We start from the raw sequence: 21,556 nt of genomic DNA, 5'->3' as shown, positions 1-21,556 counted from the left end.
GGTCCTTTCTACCGAATAGCACGCACGCTCGCCCAACCTGCGCTGGCAGGACGAAACGCAACGCAAAAAACCTGTTCCCGCTCGGCCGAACGGACAGAAAAAGTGCAGCACGAAAACAAATCATTAGCTAGATATCATGGTGCGAGAGTGATTTCTTGCGAGACCCGCTTTTGATGTCCGGAAAAATGAGCCTTTGATCGTTATGTCGGTAATGGGGAACCCCGAAAAAGAAAAAAAAAGCAAACAGGAACCTTTCTTCGCCGCATTGCCCTCGATGCTGGTAGTAAAATGGGAGGTTGATTGTTTCGGTGAAGAAAATGAAAGGATTGGCGTAGTTATGGGTCGGCAATTCGAGGTGCATTTTTTGTGTTAAGTATCTTCTGTAACCCATTTGTTTTAAAAAGTAAACAATTTGTGACAATGAGCTCTATTCTAGATCTGCTTTTTGGGTTTTCGCTGTGGTTACCTGCATCATATAGCATAAGACTTAAAGTCAATAGACTGAATTTCACGAATTTTCATTTGATATCACTGTGTCCTAGCGACTCACCAAAACTATCCATCAGTTCGTATTGTTGAGCTGTCACTTGAATTGGAGCAGTTATGGACCAAGCAGTTAGAAGCAGAGTGTAGAAGTTGAAAATATTTGGACAAACATTTCCTGATCGTATCGTGTCGTCCGAAAACTGATGATGGTGATGAAAAGCTTTTTAGAGACGCATGTGAAAAATGTCATCAGAAAGCGCCCTTTTTTTTTGGGCAAAACTATTTTAGAGGGTTCAATTAATCTGTACAAAAGACTTTGAAGCAAAGAATTGTCCATGACTAGCAAAAAAAATAAAATAAAGACAAGCGAAAATTTAATGTAAGGACTCTCATGGTGAAGCTCACCAGGGATGATGAGGCGTGTTTTGACATGGATGTAGAATTCTTAGAAAAAAATATTCAAGTCTATCGTAAAATAACTCTAAGTCTGTTGTGTTACTGTTGAATGTTTAGGATAGTTGATCTCATCGATTTTGATTATGTGCGATTGATTGTTAATAGTGTATGTTTGATAATGACGAACTCTACGAGTTGACGATGAATTCACTATCGTACAGCGAAGTAGACTTGTCAGGCTCCGGTGTGCTGATCATGTCATGAGAATGACGTCGGACGACCCAGCACTGTAAAGACTTTTTAGGCCGTTCACACGGACAGAGGAGGTCCAAACTGAGATGGAGCGATGGCGTTGAAACGTCCGCCAGAACGGTCGGGATAACTGATTAACGGACAACGGCGCTAAACCGTGAGTTGCAGCAGGCCAAGACCGCAAAGTGGTTAAGTAAATAAGTATTTAAGTAAGCAAGTTTGCGATCAAATGCGATTTTGAATTCATGTTTAAATCAATTTAAACTATTTTTATAAAACACACACAATCTTCGAGAGGCCGGGCGGAATAATGACTGAGGTTATAGCGGTGCTGATATTCACACAGAGGACTGGAGAACCAAGTACGTGGTTTCATTAAGTGTAGTAAGCCATACGTCTAGCAACCAAGCGGCAAGACCACACAGGCTGTTAAGCCTAGAAGAATCTAAGAGATAAATCTGATTTGAGATGTACACATATTATTTTAGCAATAGTCAGAAGGCTTGCTATTGTCACGAATTAGTTGAGCCGTTTGGCGGAGCAGATATTCTGACAGTAGTCAAAACCGGAAGAATACGATGAAAGGGGCACGTGATGATAAAACCATAGGCCTAGAGGAGGAGAGTGAACTCGGATAACTGGGTCAAAAAGCGTTGAACTTGTCGGCGATTAGAAGTCGTGTTGAGTGAAGGAATACAGTCTTGGGCCGAGTATTCTGGAAACGGTTGTCAACCTGTCCATGTCACTATGTCGTGCGCAACTTTGCGAGAAAGTTTATTAGACGAAGAGTTACCAATTCACACAAAATATTTGTTTTTTCACTTGCAGTTTTGATAAAAGTTTCTTTAACCTAATAATTTATTCGTGATGTTACAATATTGTAAATCTAATACAGTTGCTACCAAATTCAGACCAAACTCAAACAAAGGGAAACAATCTGTTTACACTGTGGACGCAAGTTGCATGCCAAAGCCCATTTTCCCAAGATTGCATGTTTTCCCCATACGTACGTGCGTGCGTGTGCAGAAAGTATGAAAAGCAGGTGAAGCGCTTTTGCACCTTCAAACGGTACGCACACCCTCTCGGCGGGATTTCGCAGGAGGGACCCATGTTTGCGAATGAAATTTTCCGCACACGACGCAAGGAAACTACGGTGCGCACAGAAATGGAATGCTCCGCAACACAGCAAACCGAGCCGAGCTATCTTGGCCAAACGGGTTTCGCCGAGTTTCGGACGGCGTCGATTTGAGTGATGGTACGTTTGCAGTTTCGGTAGGCTGATTATTGGATGTCGTGTTTTTAATCGGTAGATCAACCGCAACGTCAGACACACGTGTGTGGATGAAGCAGTTTGCAAACATGGAGGGGGAGCATTTCTTCTTCGACGCAGCCGCATGCCAGTCTGAGCGGGCGTGTGTACTAAGTGCTTCCATCGTGTTGAAGGATTTCAGCCGGGACGGGCACGCGGAGGTGGTACGATCTGGTGGTGGTGGCATTTGATGCTGAGACTCGGACGCATGAAAAGTAGCTTAATGGTCATTAAGAAGATATTAAGGTAAAAGTGCTCCGATCGTTGCCGGAGGATCGATCGAACGTGCCAGGAGGATGTATTACGTGTGTGTTTGGAAAGCCCACGGAAAGTTTAATAACTCACACGCACACACACGGCCACTCATACTAACGATCCGCATACCAGTGGATGAAGATCGGATGGAACAATATGCATCGACACCGCGTCGCTGCAAACCGAACTGCATCGGTCCAAAATGAGCGTCCGCGAAAGCGCCTATAATTGTTGCAGCGTGCATGTCTTCTTTGCCGCTGATATTAATCACAGTAAAAGAGCAGAGCACAGCGGTCACGAAATAATACGGTCAAGTGATTTGGTTTACGGCCTTTAAATGTTCGTGTGAAAAAATTGTTGCTCAATAAGTGAGCGCGACAAGTGGGTATCGGCATTTATTATTGCCACTATTTCCCTGAGGATTTATCAAATCCGAGTGCACTAGGGGGAGTGTAATTTATTTGTGTGGACAATCAAGTAATTGAAGTTAGAAGAAATAGGCAAAAAATAGTAGCTTTTCGAATGATTCGGAGAGGCATGCAGGGTTTCGATCCATGTAATGAAATTAATAAATAATTTGTGAATGAATGTTTCAAGTAAACAGTGAAACATTTCCATCTCGTAACATTCGAAATGAGACGGCTTTTGAAACTATCTGTGGATTATGGAAATGGTAACTAAGAAAAAATACTTTCAATCAAATGCCATTTTCCATATTACAGTTTGACAGGCTTGGGATGTATCCAGGTGTATGCAAGATTCTATTAAATGATTGCAAATTTCCACAATCGACATTCTACATTCCTCTAACATATGGTATTCGAAGCAATACCTGCACCGGTCTTCACACAGCAGGACCGAAACTCTAATCTCATCCAGACTGCCTCTCCGGACGCCGGACAGACCAGACAGGCAGGGATAAATTGAAGACAAAAATATTCCGGCAGGCCGTAACATTTCGACGTTGTTGTGCCATGGTAAAATTTAATCAATTGAACTACAAAATTGTTTCCAAATTTGTTAATTTTCCCTAACTGAATGCAATATTTTTTTAGGGCCGCCTTGGTGGCCGAGGCGACAGCGGCGCCGGTCTTCACACGGCAGGGCCGGGGTTCATATCCCATCCAGACCGCCTCCCCGTACGTAAGGCTGACTACTTTACTACGGGTAAAATTAAGTCCCAGAAAGCCAGAAATGGCTGGCCGAGACCTCTCGAGATTGTAGTGCCACCGAAGAAGAAGAATAGAGTAGAATGCAACATTCCCCTGTGTAATTGTAATTTTCCACAACGGTAATGCAATGTTCCACCTTTCAGCTGAAATTTTCCACCGAAAGATTAAAAAGAACCATTATATCAGTCGAAACCCAATACGTCAACCGACTTTTAGCCGACTGAGAAGCTTTATATCCTCATCGAGTGGTTGCCAAAAGCTTGATCATTTCAATGTTTACAAATTCCTTCACTATTCTCTTTAAATGTTTCGTACCCCTTCTCTAACAAGCTTGATAACAAGCTCCATAAGCGCACAGAATGCATTCCCACATGCGTGCAGCATAAAAGCTCCATCGATGCATCTAGCCTAACCTCAACCCACAGAGAGAGAGCAAGAGAGACAGAGCGAAAACATAAATTCTCCCATCAAACTCCACGTTCTCTCCGCACAAAAGCTTTTCGAGAGCTGCCCGCTAAGCTTTCCGCTCGCGAGATCAATCGATCGCGTCGCGGATGCTGAGCTGCGAAAGATCATACCAGAGAGCACTACGAAACGAAAGTGAGAGCGAAACGATTTCGCTTCGAGCTGAACGTACCACTACGAACGGTGAGATATGCTACGCGTGCGAGCAAAACACCACCCAAGTGAGAGCGTCCAAGCGTGTGGCACAGCACTGGGGAGCATAATTTGCACTGCAAACCACATGCTCCCAGCAGCGGACTGGTCCTGACCGTGTACAATGGGGTGGTGGGAAAAAGCGCACGACCGACACACCGAATGGCCGCTGCAGGCGTACAGCCGTTCGCGCAGAAATTGCTGAACTACGGTCCGAAACGGTCGCACTATTGTTCCGTGTCCTGGTTGCGCGTAGTGTTCGTCGCGTAGCATTGTGTTTCCTTTCGTTTTTTCTAATTTGTCGCGTGCCGTACGATTTGCAACAATTGATCCATCGAACCTGTAGCCTGTGTCGAATAAGTTTGGCCGTAGTGATTGAAAAAGGTAGCTTTGGTGGAAAAGCGTTCGCTGACGTACGATCAAGCTGGAATAAACCGTGGTTTTTTGTTTTGTACGAAGTTTGTGTTCCGTAATAGTAGCGGTTTTAGTGGAAACGTTCGAATACTTCAGAGCTTGTAAAACAAACCGCAACTTTAAGCTGGATGGATTACGTGATTCACAGTGAATGCCGAATGAGCAAGAGATCATTCAAATGAGCTTTGTGTACAAGTTGGCTGTTTTAAGAATATTTCACCTGGTTTCAAAAAAAGCAGTTGTGATATCATATGGTGTGAAGTTAGCTCCGGTGTTCAAGAGCTCGAGTGACACGAATGCGGTAGTGCTTCGGAAGGAAAACTTGCAAGTGACGATGTGTACTGACTAGCTGACGGATTAGACCCGAAACTACGAACGACGGCGAATGGTAGCAATTGAAGCAGTACAACGTTTATACATTCAAACATGCATTACACCATAAATAAATCCTCGTCTTACAGCATAATTGCAAATGCTGGCAGCTTTCCCACACCAGCCCAGCACTTGTCACATGCCACCGCGGGAAAACTAACAATCGTTATCAAATTCCACGTCCGTATTTGCGTTTCTGCTACTCAGCTGAAGCTTGCCTGCACTGCCACATCGTGCGGTATCACAAAACGATTTCTTTACGCTAGCTGCCAAAGGTGATTTATCTTACCCCTATTGCCACCGCCGTGCCAGTGTTTCCAACGAGCGGCACATTGCGTTTCCCTGAAACGCTGTTTCGCAAGCCTTGTGTTTGGGGCAGGATTTCCGATTATTTCCAAACCCGACCCGGCCGGATAGCTCCTTCTGTATTCCCAAACCATTCGACCTGTGTGCTTGTGTGGTTGTGTTGACGTTTGGTGTGTGTGCCTTTTTTTGCCAACTTCCAGTTTTGATGCCGTACCGTCCCATGCCGGCCGATCGGATCGATCGATCGTCGATAATGATGATAATGTTTGGAGGTTTGTTTATTTTTCACTCCATCGTTTTGTGTTCGCCAGGAGATGCGACTTTAGTTCCACGGGAGCGCGTGCGTTTGGACAGACCGGGTTTTTTTTGTTGTTGTCACCGACCGATCGGGGTGGTGCGTGCGTGGTTGCGGTGAAGTGCAGGGTCACCGGCCGTGCGTGATCGCGCCGGACAGGCAGACGACAAACGCAAAGGAAAATAGAAAGTGCCGCCGGTAGTGGTTAGAGCCGTGGTTTGTTTCTTCGGCCACTCCGAACACACACACGCAAGACGTTGCGCAGGGAGCAGCTCCATCATGGCTCACGCGCGCTGGGGATGTTATTATGACACGTTATTACGGGACTTCTACGGGCACCCTGTGCTCGAGTGTGTTTGTGTATGTGTTTTGAACCACTTTTCGTTCCCAGACCATTTCGCGTGGCAGGTTGGGAAGGTTTGACGAAGGCTCGAACGGTACCGGCAGCACGCCTCAAGTTGGTTTGGTGACGTTTTGGAGTGCCTGTGGAGAGATCTCATTTCCGGAAGCAACTCCCACGCACATCCACTCCCAAACAAAAGGTGGCATTAGGCATGGGCAAGCCAGCGATGGTGAAGAGTTCCTACAATGGGCATAGCTTTCTGTGTATCGGCGTTTTTCTTGATAGTATGCAAGACAGGAGTTACTAAAGACTTGTAGATGATGATAAAGTGTCTTTGGAAACTGTATATGCTGAATATTATTTGTAGAAAAATGTAGAATAATGTAGGATAAATGTTTACAGCTCTGTGATTGATCCCTGGGAGATCGGCTGAAAATCGTGTCTACCATTGCTCCGGCACCAGCGGTTGAAGCTGCTCAGCCAAGACGGCCTCAGCGATTTATTGACGCACTGATATTTATGGTCAAAGCTGTCAATGTCACCGTCACCAGCCACCCAGTCAATGGAGTAGCTTGTGTTTGTGTATGGGTGCGAGAGCCACACACCGACACTCTAGCACGCACTTAGAGCGCAAGGCACCGAGTGATACGAGTGAGAATGTCAGCAGCGAGCGAGTTGTTGTGATACGTCGAGATTACGCACAGAGCTCCCTTTAGAGCCAGCTGACATTTTTGAAACGCGAAAGAGCGAAGGAAAGGAAAACATGTTGCGCGAAACTGATGCCCTGTGGCAAGACGCTGTTGCTCGTTGCGTACGCGTATGTCGATGCACAATGCACAGGTGCACGCTGGTTTGTTGAGATAAGAGTTTGCACCAGTTTAGGACATGGCCATTGGTGCGAAAAAGGTTGTCGTGATATCCGAACGGGACGACAGGATTGCATCAGACTCGATTTAGGATGTTGTTCGTTTATGTTCATATCCTAGCTTCCTGTTTGACTGCTCCATATTTGAAGTTTTAGTACACTTTTGTATTGATTGTTTTCCGAAACTTCGAATTGAGGCGTTTTTTTGCGGCTGGCGTGTAAAGTCAGGCCGTTATCCGGCGCAGATGCCTGTTGCGACTGATTGGACACCTTCTGGGAGTCTGGTTGCGCTGACTCCGTACCTCAAGGGCAGTGAGTTAACGGAAGCGTTACGCCGTAAATCATACGCTCGTATTGACAGTGACCTTTAGCAGGGCGTACAGTTCGTTTTTTTTTTTGTGAGAGATAAAGAAAGAAAGACGTGACAGAGCGAAAGAGTGAAATGAAGGGACAGAATCAGAGATGTGAAATGGATAACCAATGAAGAAAAAACAAGGATTTAAGCAAGACATTTAAGCTCAAGGAGTGGTAACATAGCCAAGAGAGATACAGATAGTGTTCGTGAGGGAACCGCAGCATGTTGCTGATGAAGATATCAGGTTGTAATTTGTTTCATTACAGTTTTGCTGCATTTGGACTTGTTGGCTATTGTCGTATTCCTTACTCAGTAGGTAGTTCAGCTAGAGATTGGTTATGATTGCAGAGATTCAGAAAACAGAAATCCATCCAGCCCACCCGTGGTACCGATTACAGCAGCACTGCGGAAGAAACTCGTTCGGTTTGTCTTACCTTTCGCGACTTTAGAGCACAACAACGTCGACAACATAATCATCTCACCGGTTCATCATCAATCATCACATCGGTTGTACATACATATTTCTATCGAACTGCATCCACATCAACATCCAGCGTGAACGAGAAAGAATAGTGCGTTCCCGGAATCTTCGCCAAGTGTGTTTGTAGGCCCTCACTCAGTCAGTGCCAAGGACGTGTTAGCGTCCTCTGCTATTTCTTTCGGTGCTGAGGCAATCGGTGCATATTTTGGCTGTGGAATGGTGGATTTCGGTGCGAAAGTTGCAGTTAAGTAAGAACAATGTCTAAAGAGCCTATCAAGCAAGAGTAAGTTTACAAGCAGTGAAGGACCTTAAAATAGTTTGTAAGCGGTTGATCTCATCGATTGTGCTACATGTTAATCGGAATGGCATTACGATGTAGTTTACACCTGCTACAGACGATGCCCGCGCCAAGGGTTTCTGGGTCTCTGGCCGAGACGAGCTTGCCGGGCATGCCGAGCATTGGTTCAGGGCTGCAACCGTCGGTGAATGCAGCGAGTCGCATTCCGTGTGCAGTGTGAGCGTGTACAGCAATAAATGTTTGCTCCAATTTCACCGCCACTGGCGGCAAGTAATGTTTTCCCTTTCTCATAAGGGGGGGGGGGGTATAGCGCCAACGATGGTTTCACGGACATCGGCGCGCCTTCCACCGGTGTTTGGATGCGGATGATTGGGCGCCGAGAGCTAAATTGCTGCTCCTTCAAACGAGAGACCCTGAAACACAACCCCTGTAGCACGCGTTTGGCAATGTTGGGAGCAAGTGGCAAAGAGCGAGCAAAAGAAGGGGCTCAGGGTACAGGGTGTCAATTTCGCGCCAGTTTTATTGGTTTGTTTGATTGACACGAGCTCATAGCCGCGGCGGATGAGACGAGCTGATGGGCGAGATTTATAAGCGGCTGATGGCAGTTAAGGATGGGTTGAAGCATTTTTTACCACCCTCAAAGCTATTAACCAGATCACTCTACGGCACTCACATCGCGGTGCGTCAAGGATCGCTACAGCCATTCTGCGCGGTCCACAATGAAAATAAAAAACACAACATCACCGCACAATAAAACCCACGCCACCACACGCCGGTTCGACGGAAAAGTCCAATTTCACCTGTCCAAAGTGCAAAATGTGAGGTGAGAATATATTAATCGGTTCTGGTAACGGTAGCATTCTCTTCGGGGGCTACTGATGAAGATGATTTACGCACATCCGGTGACATTGGCAGCACGATGATGATGAACCACACCCAAATAACGGTACGCCGGTAATTAAATTGTTTTGTGACTCGCAGTCAGTGGCAATGGCAAAGCTGAGAGCGGGAGAAATTTAAAAATCCGACAAGGATGCAACTCACGGCCCACTGTTTTAATTGGGGGCTGGATTTGTGGTGCAGCCGCTTATTAGCCTTTGCCTCTAATTAAAACTGAAAATATTGAAACGTACCTGTCACAACTCCCTATTCTCGTTGTTTGTTTTTCTTCTTTTGATTGTGTTTGGCATAACTTCCTTCGGTAGTGAAAGTTACAAGTTACAAAATATCAAACGACTAATAAATCCCTATCCACATTTCCATCGACCGTAGTCATTCTCGTAGTAGTTTCCGTCGGTTTGTAAACAGAGGGCTAACCGAAGAGCCTGTCGGAGTGTTTTTTTTTTTTTCTGTCGCTGGTGAACTTGTAGTGTACCGGTGGAAGAGTGCAAGTGTCGGTGATTCCGTTCCCCCGCTGGTTCGCGAACCCTTTCCCCTGAGAGACCTCCACCAGCCAAGATGGCCTTTCGGAGGGCCAGTTACTGTTGTCTGGCGCTGTGGCTGCTGCTGTATTTGGCCGCCGCCCTAGCCGCCGGAACGACGACCGGAGGGCCACAGCCACAGGCCTCCCGTGGCCGGTCCAGCAACCCATCGCCAAGGTTGCCCCGCACCAGCGCTAGCCAGCTGTCCGCCCAGAACAATACCACCATGACGCGTGGTGCGACCTCGAAAAATCTGACCAGCAGCGCCGCCAACGCTTCCCAGGCGGCTCAAAGCCGGGGTAACTACAGAACAAGGTAGGTTAACATAATAAATTTGATGTATCGTTTTTTGTGTGTGTGTGTGCTGTTTTTCAGTTCTCCCCTTTTCATCAAGAACGGCTGGGATGCGAATTAAATGTTAGCATTCTTCTTAGCATGCCCCTTCTAGTCGAACTAATCTCACTGTGACGAATGGTGATAAGTTTTTTTTTCACCGGTGGAATTTCCGCCATTTTTGTAATTGAATGCGAAGTCAACAGTGGCCGAATAACCTTGACAGTCTAACGTCGCTCTATTCTGTACAAAAGGCCACCACTAATCAGTATTGTTTTGTTAAAATGTAAGGACTGGCTAGTGTTTTTTGAGATAATAATGCCAATCATGGCCGGCGTTGATTGAGATTTCCAGTGGCGAATAACGGGCCGGGGGATGAATTAAAACTTAATAGAGTATTGTGTTGAGGTTTGGTTTTTGAAAAAAATGCCCACAAGATGAAATTGTTTTTAAACAAAACTTCGGAAAACTGAAGCGGCTGTTGATACATGATTCGACAAAATCTTCTGCATGACTTTAAACAAAAAGAAGATGATTCTTTATACGTGAAACTTATTATTTTCATTTTGTTCTCACGAGGTAAATCATGAAGTCACTGCGTATATAGAGTCTGTTCTTATTCTTCTCATTGGGATTTCCTCCAAAGGTATTGTTCAACCATTTCTGGGTTGCTGGATGCTTTGACTGGGTTGGGGCGGTCCGGTGGCCGAGGCGATAACGGCGCCCGTCTTCTCACTACTGGTTCTTGATTCAATTCCCATCCAGACTGCCTCCTCATTCGCAGGTCTGACTGCCTTGCTACTCGTAAAATGACGGTCTAGAAGGGATTTCAAAGCAATCCCTTCGTGTTAAGAATGGACCTATGCCACCTTGTTGCTTATCATGAGTAATATAATGATTGTTTTTCCGTTAAATATTTAAATTCAAATTTGGCGAATTACCCGAACTAAAAACTTCTTTATTCATATCTATGATTAAAGAAGTAAATAATGAATCTTGCAAATTTGGCAGCTCGCCTCGCGACAAAAACAACCGAAAATTACATTTTTTTCATAAATTGCAACTTCTCCCATGAGTTGCACTTGGCAAGCAAATGACACGGAATTGCAAGTGTGCACAAGCTTATCCACACAGGTGCCAATTGCCTTTAATTATCCTTGGCAAGTGTCCAGGTGCTAAATGCTTCGACCACCGAAAAAGGCGCACACAAAGCACGGGAACCGCCATCAACCGCGCGAAAGCCGCGTCGAATGGAATGCGGTGTGGGCACGCGCCTGTGTGTGTGTTTTGGTCGATCATCTTCAAATTTGTTTCCATAGGTCAAAGTTAATCCTGCCGTGCCGTCGTCATATCAGGCGACGAATCGATTGGATGCCACCATATGCGAATATCTCCAAACCCTCTCTTTCTTTCTCTCTCTCTGGTGCTGATAGACCACGGGCATTTTCGTCGCTTTTGCCGGTAGCTGCACGGGCGCCTAACAGGTTTGCTGCCTTCGGGTTGAGGTCCGGTGCTTTAATCGGTCAGCGCAGCAGGTTGCTGTCGCTTCTTCAGCGCTGGTGCTGATGCTAGCAAAGACCTGCGTTCCCCATCTTGAACTCATGAACAAAACGACAACAAAAAATCAATGAAGGGTAAAATACCGGCGGATACCCGTGGTCCACTCGGTGCGCACGGTAACTTCGCCATATTTCGCCATCACTCAAATTAATGACACTTACCTAAGTCCTTTGCCGCGGAGTTCCTGACTCCCGATGGGGTAAAGAGGTGACTGTCGGGTGACTGTTCACACAAAAAGCACAACAAGCAACAAAAAAAAAGAGACGTGCGTTTGTCTTTTCGCCAAATTAATTAATTGCTGAAAACGGCCGCTCAAAAATCTGCCAAGCTGGAGAAGCCTAGATAAAAAGAAGGGTGGAAAGGCAAAGAAACAAAACACATTTACATACACTCGGACACACACGGACGGCGAATTTGTGGCACGCATAGAGGAGATTTTTGCCATTCGCAGTGTGGCGATGGAAAGAAAAGGGGCTCGCATAGCTGATAGTTGACCTCCGAGGCCGAGTGGCAAGCGGCCGAAACAGGTTGCCAGCGATTTTAGCAGGCATTTAGGAATTGTTGCAGAGCCGACGTGTTTTTGGCAGTGACGTCGGGTGAAGTTTTTTAATGTTCTGTTAGCGAAATCCAATGACCTTTCAGTCCAACTGGCTGCGTTACACAGGAAAAACTAGAGACAGGGCTGTGCGTAGACGTGTAATCAGTGTCCTCGCTTAACACTCGTTGAAGTCTTCTGTTTGTATGTGCTAATATGACGTTCATTATGCTCGCACGATCTTCCGGGGCTCAGTATCTATGAGAGTCAAACTTTTGTACCGAGTGTTAAGTAACTCGCTTGCCTGCTTGCTAAAAACACCTTCCGAATGGTTATTTGGGAAGCATCTTAAGTCGCTTGACATTTTTATTCGACCCTTCCTTTCGTCGAATCCATACCTTCAAGACACAAATCAATTTCAGCTCCATGTTCGAGAAATCGAAATCAATCACGCCGTGCACGGTACACGATCATAGCACTTTCTTCCTGGTGGCACGCTCTACCCCACAAACCGGGAACGCGAGTTGCTTTTGGAAGCTCACCGATGCCACCGTTTATGCACAGCTAGCTAGGCCCAACACCAACCAAAAAACCGGCCAGATAAAACAAACGCAACGGCTACCAAAGCGGTTGTCTATCATGAAACGAGCTTTACGATCATGAAACGATAGCGATAGCGATCAACAAACCCGTTGACAATCTCCATCGATTTAACCGTTTGGTGTCTCCATCGGAGCGTGCATCAGACCGGGCGTATGGGAACGAGTGCTGGCCACGCGTACGCCTCCCATCCGGTGGGAGGGAAAGCGTCCGTGGGGTCAGCTGTTGCGTAGACGCACCAACATTTCTCCGCCGGGTTTGCCAACCAGCGCCGCAACAACAACCTGACATCACACGCGCTCTATTTGGGCTTTTGGCAAATGATAAATCTGCTGTCAAGACTCCTGGAGAGGCTGGTTTTCGTTTCTCATTTGCTGTCCCTTTCAAGCAGCTGCTGGCACGTTGGAAGCCCATTTATACCTTCGGTTTGGATGCAGTTTTTAATTTAATAACCATTTTTACAGCCACGAAAAACTTAAGCAAAGTTTCTAATATTTTTACCACCACAACTCATTTGCTTCGGCCAAGTTTTCATGGTACATCATCATCGTTGTGATCACCAACACCTTCTCCAAACCTGATCAGTAATACGAACGACTCTTTAGTTGCGGAATAGTTTTTTTTGCCAAGCATAAACATTCACCAGAAGAAGAGCATCGTTTGATATTTGATGAACTCTCATCTACTGCACGAAGCTCGAAAAGTCTTGCGAGCCGCCACTACTTATCGCCGCACGATGCTTGAGTTCCTCGGCATGGGATGAGTGTGGAGTATGGCCAAGAAAAGCGAAAAGTTAAAAAAAAAAAGTAGTGCCATAGGTTGAAGTTCACGATGAATAGAGCGAGCCCGTTTCGAACCCGTTTTTTAGTATGTTGCTTTTTGTTTTGGCTTTTCGCGATTTTTTTTTTAATTATTGAGTATTATACGCTCTAGCTAGAGACTTTCCAAAGATTTGTCTTAAATTGTTTACTGTGTAATGTTAACCTTACAGTTAATTTTGCCCCACAAGTTACCCAGTTTCCGCTCCCAATATCCGAGACGCATAATAAATCTCCTCGTCAAAGCATTTCCAGCGCAGCTCCAACCTGTGCACTAGAACCAGCGTGTAGCTGTCGAACCCTTTCAGCCGGCTTTCATCCGGACGGTTTCGATTGTATCAGAACGGTGCCCAACGGTGCCCCACCGCCTGAAGGTTACCTGTTCGGGTGGAAACTAGGCGTCCTTGTCGTAACCGTCGCTGGTCCCATATGCACGTTACACGGCGTGTACACACGGAGTAATGAATGTTCCGTCGGCACCGCCTACTCTGTTTCCAGGTCGATTTTGCCGGTACGGCTTGTTCTTCCACGTTGCCTTGCTCGCTGATCACCGGTGTGTGGGGTCACCGGAGCCGGCGGATCATGTTTCTAGAACTTCCGAAAACATTCTCCAACGCGTGCGCTGGGTGGGATAAGAGTTGTCGTTGTCGTGGTGAATGCATTCGCCGCCGGTGCCGTTCGAGGTGATCCACTTTGTTCCAAAAATCGTGCAATTGAAAAGGAATCATGTGTTACTTTCAGTTCTCCTTAAGAACATCCTGCTGTAATCCCTTCGGGAGATTACTTGGAGCCAGCTGAATCTGCTTAGCGTCTGCAGTGTTGGGATGTGTTCAAGGATGTGGTAGCGTCTAGCATATTGCGCCACTAGTGAATTAATCGCTCCCTTTCACTTCTGAGCATATCTGCCTCCACTGTTCCTCATTGTCCATTTCTTTATCAACTGTTGAGCGGGCTTATTGCAGGGCTCGCTTCAGATCGGATGCTGTGCTTCCTTGCCCGGGGCTGCCAACAAACATCTTCTTATCTTCCCACTACCCTGTCCTTGACCTATCAAACCGGCTGTTTCCTTCTGATTTTCTCTCCGAGCAGATAAACACCATCATCACCTGGGAAGCTTGTTTGTTTTTTGAGCAGTTTGATCATTTCGGATCAATCGGAAATCACGCTGGGCTCGAGTGGAATGTAAATGAGCCACACGCCACTGGGTGATGCTTACGGAATTGGGGCTTGAATCGTAAAACCGCGCTCTCGCGGCCAAAGAACGTGTCGGACCTGGATCGAAATCCAGATCAGCCAATAAGTTAAGGCTTATAATTGCTGCGAACCACCACACACTTGGCCATCGCTGAGCAGCTGCGTCATTCTTAATGCCCAAATAAAATAAAGTCATTTGAGCGCGGAACGGGTTTGATTGGATGTTAGAGCGTCTTTTTGTTTGGTTTTCATCCTGTTCTAACATCATTTTCGGACCTCAAACATTCTCTTCGCTGTGATCGAAGTTCGGTCGGATTTTGACGATTCTGTTAACTTCGTTCGCAGTTAGAGCTCTCTATAGTGCTCGCTAGAAATCGATCGAACCTAAGATCGAAACCGTGAAGTTATTATCACCCAATCGGCACACTTTGCCGTGGGATGCTTGAACTTTAAGTGTCCGGATCGAGATTTTTATTGGAGCGATGTCGAACAGTTAAATTCAATTTTACAAACGCCACCACGCAACGGAGAGTTTGGACAGTAAACGACGGAGAATTTACGAGTTTAGTCAACATTGTGAGTCATGTGATTCGTGAATCCGTTCAAAGCTTCAAAAATTTAAGAATACTTTAAAGAACAAGGATCTGGAGATCAATGGACAGTGAATTTTTAAAAACTACAAAAATCATCTGCTCACCTTACTTAACCCTCTCATCTCAATGCCAAAGAAATCTGATGACCCGCACAAAATCCGTCCATCCTTTCCGATGTTCGGTGAACCGACACGTATCTTGTACGCGTTCGGGATGAGCCTTAAAGCCTAGAAATGGATGAAGTCCACCGTTGGATCATTCAACGCAGAGGTTTTTTTTTCTCCTCTTCTCCTCTTCAACCCATCGATGATAGCCGGTTTTTTCGAGCTTTTTTTTTGCATTTCAAAATGTTAATCTAATACAGCTGACGACGCTGATCGCTGCGAGCAATGGGGCACCCGGTGCAGAACGCACGAACCCGGCGGGGTGGAAAAACAAACCATGAACTTTGCGTACGATCGCACCGTGGTAGTGGTCAACGACCATGCTCGTACGACGATGTTCGGCTTGAAGCTCCCACCACAGCGCGAGCGTCTGCCGACGACGAGAAGAGCCCTCTTCAGTATGTTGTGTGTGATGTTTTTGGTTTTTTTTTTTTATTTCGAGAAGTGTGAATGTGTTTGTATAAAATTTTGCAGCATAGCAAATAGTCTAACGGGTAGAAAATTCGAGCAGACTGTATCGGTATGGGTGATCTATGGAAGCTTGGGTGAATAATCGTGAAACCACACGAACGCTGATCGCAGGTGAATTAGGAAACGCACCGAAGCTCGATATCGAAATCACGGGTAGGATCGTTGCGTTTTTTCTTCGACCGAACGGATTCGAATTCCGTTTTGCAATTGTTTTATGTTGGGAAATGTGATCAACACTTTGGTTTAGTTTGCAAATAATGGCTTAGATTTATCATCGATATGCCAATGTTATTCGTTCGTATGATAATTATCTCATATCAGACAGCTCGAACTTCATTACTCGTTACTTAAGTATCAATAATCGGTTGATTGCGCTAGGAAACGGTGCCTATAGGGCTTCGAAAATCGTTTATCACTAGCGAAAGATGTGGCGCAATGCTAAATAATTACATGATAGCGATAATAAAGGTACAGCTTAAGGCAAAATTTATAGCTCCATTACAACCGAAATGGCATGCAAGTCGAAAATATGTAAAAGCTTAATGTAATCATTTCGATACGCGACCATTGATGAGCTCGATGCAACGCAATTGCTTTTTTTGTAGGGCAAACAAATTACATGATGGTCCTCCGTCGAATCTCCAAACTTTGCTCCACGACTTCATACTCGATCGATTCATCGTACAGTTGTAAACAAATTCTGTTTGTTCTTCAATTTCATCATAATGTTTTGACTAATTTAAACTGAAAAGTTTCAAAATTGTACTTAAATTTTGTTTCAATACGATGCAATCACGTTTTGTTGCAACTTCAACAGCTTTACCGATGTGCTCTTCTAACTCTTCACTGCAGACGAAATAATTTAGCAAATAAATGGAGACGGGATCAGCAGCAAGCAATCAACGGGTTACCCATAAAATGGAACAATTCACTTCCACGAGCGAAAACCGTGATTCACGAGAGGGATGCACGATTAGATCACTAATGATCGGCTTGCAGCGTAAGGCTCGAGGGTTCGTTTTGTTTAGCTGCAACACAAACGGAAGGTACAGCCAGCCATCCAACCATCCATAGAAGCGATCACGGTGGCATCAAAGCGTTACAATGAAACGTAGCTTCGTAGCTGCTTCTGGTTCCGGAAGATGAGGCCAGATAAAGCAATAGAACGGATAGCAGCTCGCCCAGCGAAGCTTCTTACCCCATTTCCGTGCGGCATTGCAGCGAAGTTGCCCAATGTGGCAGGAAGCTATAGCGTCGATTGTTTTGTGCAATTGGGCAGCTGCTTGCTGGAGATTTTCTACTGGAATCATATTTTCGCCTAGATCGTAACTTCCTTCGCGAAAATACAATGAAAGGAAGCGAATGGGTTGCACGAGTATTAATCGATGAGCACGCTTCGTAACACTTCCCTTGACACGCTGCGGCACGAGTTCTAAGACAGGCGGTTGTTAATGCTTTCGGCCTAGGTGTCTTCATTCCGTGGCTCATTTAGGTAATCTCGGAACACGAAGTTCATCGCGATGACTTCCTTTGGGGTGAGCATGGCCATCTCCGTTCGGTCGCATCGGGAACTGTTAACCCGTTGGTGTGCCAAACGACAGCTAAGGCAGAAGTTGCAGGCGGTGCTCGGTTTCACGCTGCCGAGATAATGAGCAGATGATGATGATGATGATGATTCGCTCGTCGAACCCTTCGCACATCAAGCCATCACTCAAACGGTTCCACTGGTTGTAGGCCATGATTTATGGCCACCACGCAAAGCCAACCCATGAATCAGGGAACCTAGAAGTTCCTGGGAACCGACGCGAGATCTGGCGCTTGATGAGGACATCTGTGCTCGCTGGAATCGGTGAAGTTGAAATACGGGATTAAGGTCAGCAGAGAGAACCTAGTACTTCGTTGGACAGTCCCGCTCGCTGAGAACCTGCACAAGATTGAGCACAAATCGCATTAACTTCACGACCTCTCGAACGATCGTTGGACGGGTGATTCTGACGATAATCCCATTCATGAGGTAATGCAGGCCGCCCGCTTCCGCTACACCCGTGACATACACGCACGTAAACAAACAAACTCGCTCCATCACTCTCGCTCGCCACCCTGGCTCGGTTGATTGTGTTCACCAGAACTTCGCACCCGTGGGTCTATCAAGGTCGCTGCATAAATCATGGCGAAGCGGATCGGGATCGAACGCAGGAGGGACGACTATTGGCCAGCCAGGTTCTGCCAACGATCGGGCCGGCGTGCGGTACGGCACGGGAAAACGGGGTACGATTTGCAAGCCGATTGTTGTCAGCCAAACGATTTGTTGTCTATTAGAAAGATATATTTCGTTAATGGCAGGAACCAACGGTGACATTGGCAATGGGGTGTTCCTTCTATGGGCATGGCACCGAGGAGATTTTAGAAACGAGCAGTAGCGTACACCTGATGGATGATTATGCTTTGCTGACACTTTGCGTCGGCTGTGGCCCTAAAATGGCGCGACCTTTTTCTTGTGCGTTTGTAGCTCTTTGGCGGTGCAGAAATTGACTCGAAAGGTTAGACAAACACCCCTGGGGGGTACGCTTTTGCCTGCCGCGAGGGATTCTAACATGTGCGAAGTAGGATTTTGAAAGCCATGCTACGATTAATTCTGTTGCACTATAAAGCGATTTAAACGTTACGGAGTGTGTCTTGATCCGACCGTATAGAAGTGATCGTCATCGTCAGATGCATTATGACGTAGTTTTACGATGTGACTCGGGTGGTGTAACACTACATCCCAACGGACGATAGTGAAGCTCAAGCTCATTTAGCAGTGATCATCATCTAGAAAGACGCACATCTTCTCTGACGTGACGGCAATGATGGCTTGTCGGCACCACCAGTTTCTTTACAGCTTCGAATCAAGGCGTCACTTATACACAATAACTAATGAGCGACTGACGAGGCATCGGGGGTCGAAAGTTTGTCATCTCGTTGCGTCTGCGACCGGAGTTGTAGTTTAACATAGCTGGGTAAAACTCAGGAAGCAAACAACTCAATTCGATCTCCAACCTTGCTTAGCTGGTATAATATGTGCACGGTTGTGCAACACTGGTTCGATGCAATTATAGTTGAACTCTATTAATAGTAACTTTCTTTGGGTATCCATCGAACAACAGCTGAGAACATGCAGGACAATTTACTGCTCTGAGTGCACATTTATCACCATTCGGCATGGGGCTCGGGCGAAAGTGAATTCCATTTTGCTGAAGTTGCCAATGCGGTGGAGTCACTGATCGAAACATTGCCCGCTGTTGATTGCCAACTCAGATTTATGCTACGCTACACGATTTGTTGCACGAGTCGTTGCAGGTTATCAACGACTACTGCCGTCGTTTACTGAGCCATCGTGCTAGCGCACTAGCGAAAGCGTTGTAGTTCTAACGCTACAAAGAAAGGCCCGGAAAGGCACCTTGCTCCTGGGACTCAGTGGGCATCAATCTTTTCTGTGAGCATTATTTATAGACAACGACCCTTTGCCGGGGTTGCCGGTTTCGGCATCGACATTGCTTGGGCGGCGGCACTGAAAGCAACTTGTAGCAAGTGCTGCGAGGATGGTTTTGCAGTAATCCCCAGCATTCGGTCACATAAATCTGACATGAGTATCGAAATCGGATCGCACCGAGTAGATCGCACAATCGCCGACAAACACAGATCTCGCAACAGATTATGTCCCGGGTACGGCGGGGATCGGTAGCAATCGGTATGGTGGCGAACTAGCAAAAGCTTACCTATCGGCACTGCCGCACTGCCACCCGATCGCAGAAGCTAAATGTGTAACGATCTGCAAAGGTTGTTGGTGGTTGTGGTGGTCTCTTTTTTTCCCAGTCCGTGCGACCTCCAGGCTCGATGGCAGGTGGTGTGGTTTCGCGACGGAGAGTGAAAATTGGCAGGTCCCTGCGAGCTGAATCTATGATTAATGCTTGTCAAATGTTGGCAACCCGGGCGGCACCTGCACCAAAGACCTTTGGTGCTCCATTTTTCAAACCTACAAATCAGAATGTTCGAACCGGTCAGATCCGTCGGTTTGCGGGTGAGACGAAGGCGAGCAGCACGGTGGCACGTTTTAGGCGCGATCGCATTTGAACCACGTAAGCATATGGCGAAAAACGAGCCTCCAACTCAGTACCCATCTTAACGGTCGTAGTAGCAGGAAACCGTCCGTCGATCGCAGCACGGTCCATAAACTGGTTCAATCGCGCCACGCGCGTCATTGGGTCACGCTGAGGTGGCCCCCGTTACACGCTCCGCCCCGCTCAGTAGCGCCCAGCCCGTGTTCTACCGACTTTGGGACAAAAGCTGGAAATTGCAAACACGTCGTTATGCAATCGGAGCGCGATCGGGTGCGCTGCGATCGCACGGGGAAGTCTCTGCTGGCAGTCTCTGCAGACCAACATTCTCTGCCAAAGAGTGTACCCAATTGATTTGCCCGATGCTTGGCTCTACTTGCTGTGCTGCAGATGGCGTTGGGCGGCGTGTCTTGTGACGGTAGCCATGTACGGTTGGGGCTTATGAATTTTCCAACCCCGGTGGACAGTTGGCGGAGAGAAAACTAATCGATTTATCACTTCGTCATTTGTCTGCGGAATCAATATCTCGCTCAACATGTTGTGTGATTGCGAACCGAAATAGTAAAAAAAAAACACCGCTCACATTTGTACGAATCCATATCGAAGCGTTTGATAACCTTCTGTCACTCATTCGCGCTCTCTCTCTCTCTCTCACTCACGTTTTACTGCTGCTATATTAGTCACATAACCTGCAAAATAGTCCTTAGATGGCCGGGGGACCACAGTGATCGAAATTCCATTTATCGCCAAGAGAAGTTTGTTTTTGGCTCGCGGCACCACACACGATAACGCTTCCATTGCAACTTGGCACTTGGAATTGATTTTCATACACTTTTGTAGTACATTTGTCACACATTCTCTTTTCAATCAATCGATCTTCGATTCAATCAAACTATTTGAGCGTGGCGTCATCGATGGCGTTGGTTATGGTCAATTTGTTCCGACCATGTTCTCGACAGGCGTACAAGCATTCCACAGAAGCATGTGAGAGGGCTCTCGTATAGCATTAGCTGTTGCAATGATAACATGCTTGTTGCTGGTCACAAAATAATTTGTAGAAAACGTTATTAGAAAATTTACTGCAATGAATTGTTTGAAAACTTCGTAACCCCCGTCGGCACGGTTAATGATCCCTTGATTTGCTTGACCAAACGATGGAAACGATGAACGGGTGGACCCACTATTTCTAGATTTTTGATGAAATACTGAGCAAAACGATTGATCTACGCGAATCGCTTTGCATCAATGACTGTCATTAAGGGTAGCATTGATCGGGGTTTTTGTTGCGTTCTTCTCGATCATAGAAAAAGGGCGACACAAAAGATGAATTGTTCGAGCAGTGTGGATGGACACAGACGATGGACACAAATCCTTGGCTTTTCCAGCTTGTGCTCGGTGCGCCACGAGTGCCTTTCGCACTCCCCCGACCGTAGAAGTTATTCTCGATCGGCCAATCAGTATACCAAATTGATTGAAATTCAAATGTCGCCTAAAAGGTTATTCAACTGCATCCG

The 21,556-nt window shown here is 46.3% G+C and overlaps 1 protein-coding gene across 2 annotated transcripts in view; it reads left to right on the top strand.

The window, feature by feature from the left end:
- The first annotated feature begins 4,686 nt into the window (after window positions 1-4,686).
- Window positions 4,687-21,556, top strand: part of LOC118514527 (fibrinogen alpha chain) — an 88,599-nt gene continuing 71,729 nt past the window's right edge. The window contains exons 1-2 of one of the 2 annotated variants that reach the window (XM_036061507.1): window positions 4,687-4,911; window positions 9,529-9,992. In XM_036061507.1, coding sequence (XP_035917400.1) covers window positions 9,715-9,992 — 278 coding nt within the window. In that variant the 5' untranslated portion in view covers window positions 4,687-4,911; window positions 9,529-9,714. Of the gene's footprint in view, window positions 4,912-9,461; window positions 9,993-21,556 lie in introns of both variants that reach the window. The other variant, XM_036061508.1, reaches the window with a different exon arrangement.

Source organism: Anopheles stephensi, chromosome 3 (assembly GCF_013141755.1).
Source record: "Anopheles stephensi strain Indian chromosome 3, UCI_ANSTEP_V1.0, whole genome shotgun sequence".
Taxonomy (NCBI): domain Eukaryota; kingdom Metazoa; phylum Arthropoda; class Insecta; order Diptera; family Culicidae; genus Anopheles; species Anopheles stephensi.
The sequence above is the reverse complement of the archived record's forward strand: the minus strand, read 5'-3'. Positions and strand labels throughout refer to the sequence as shown.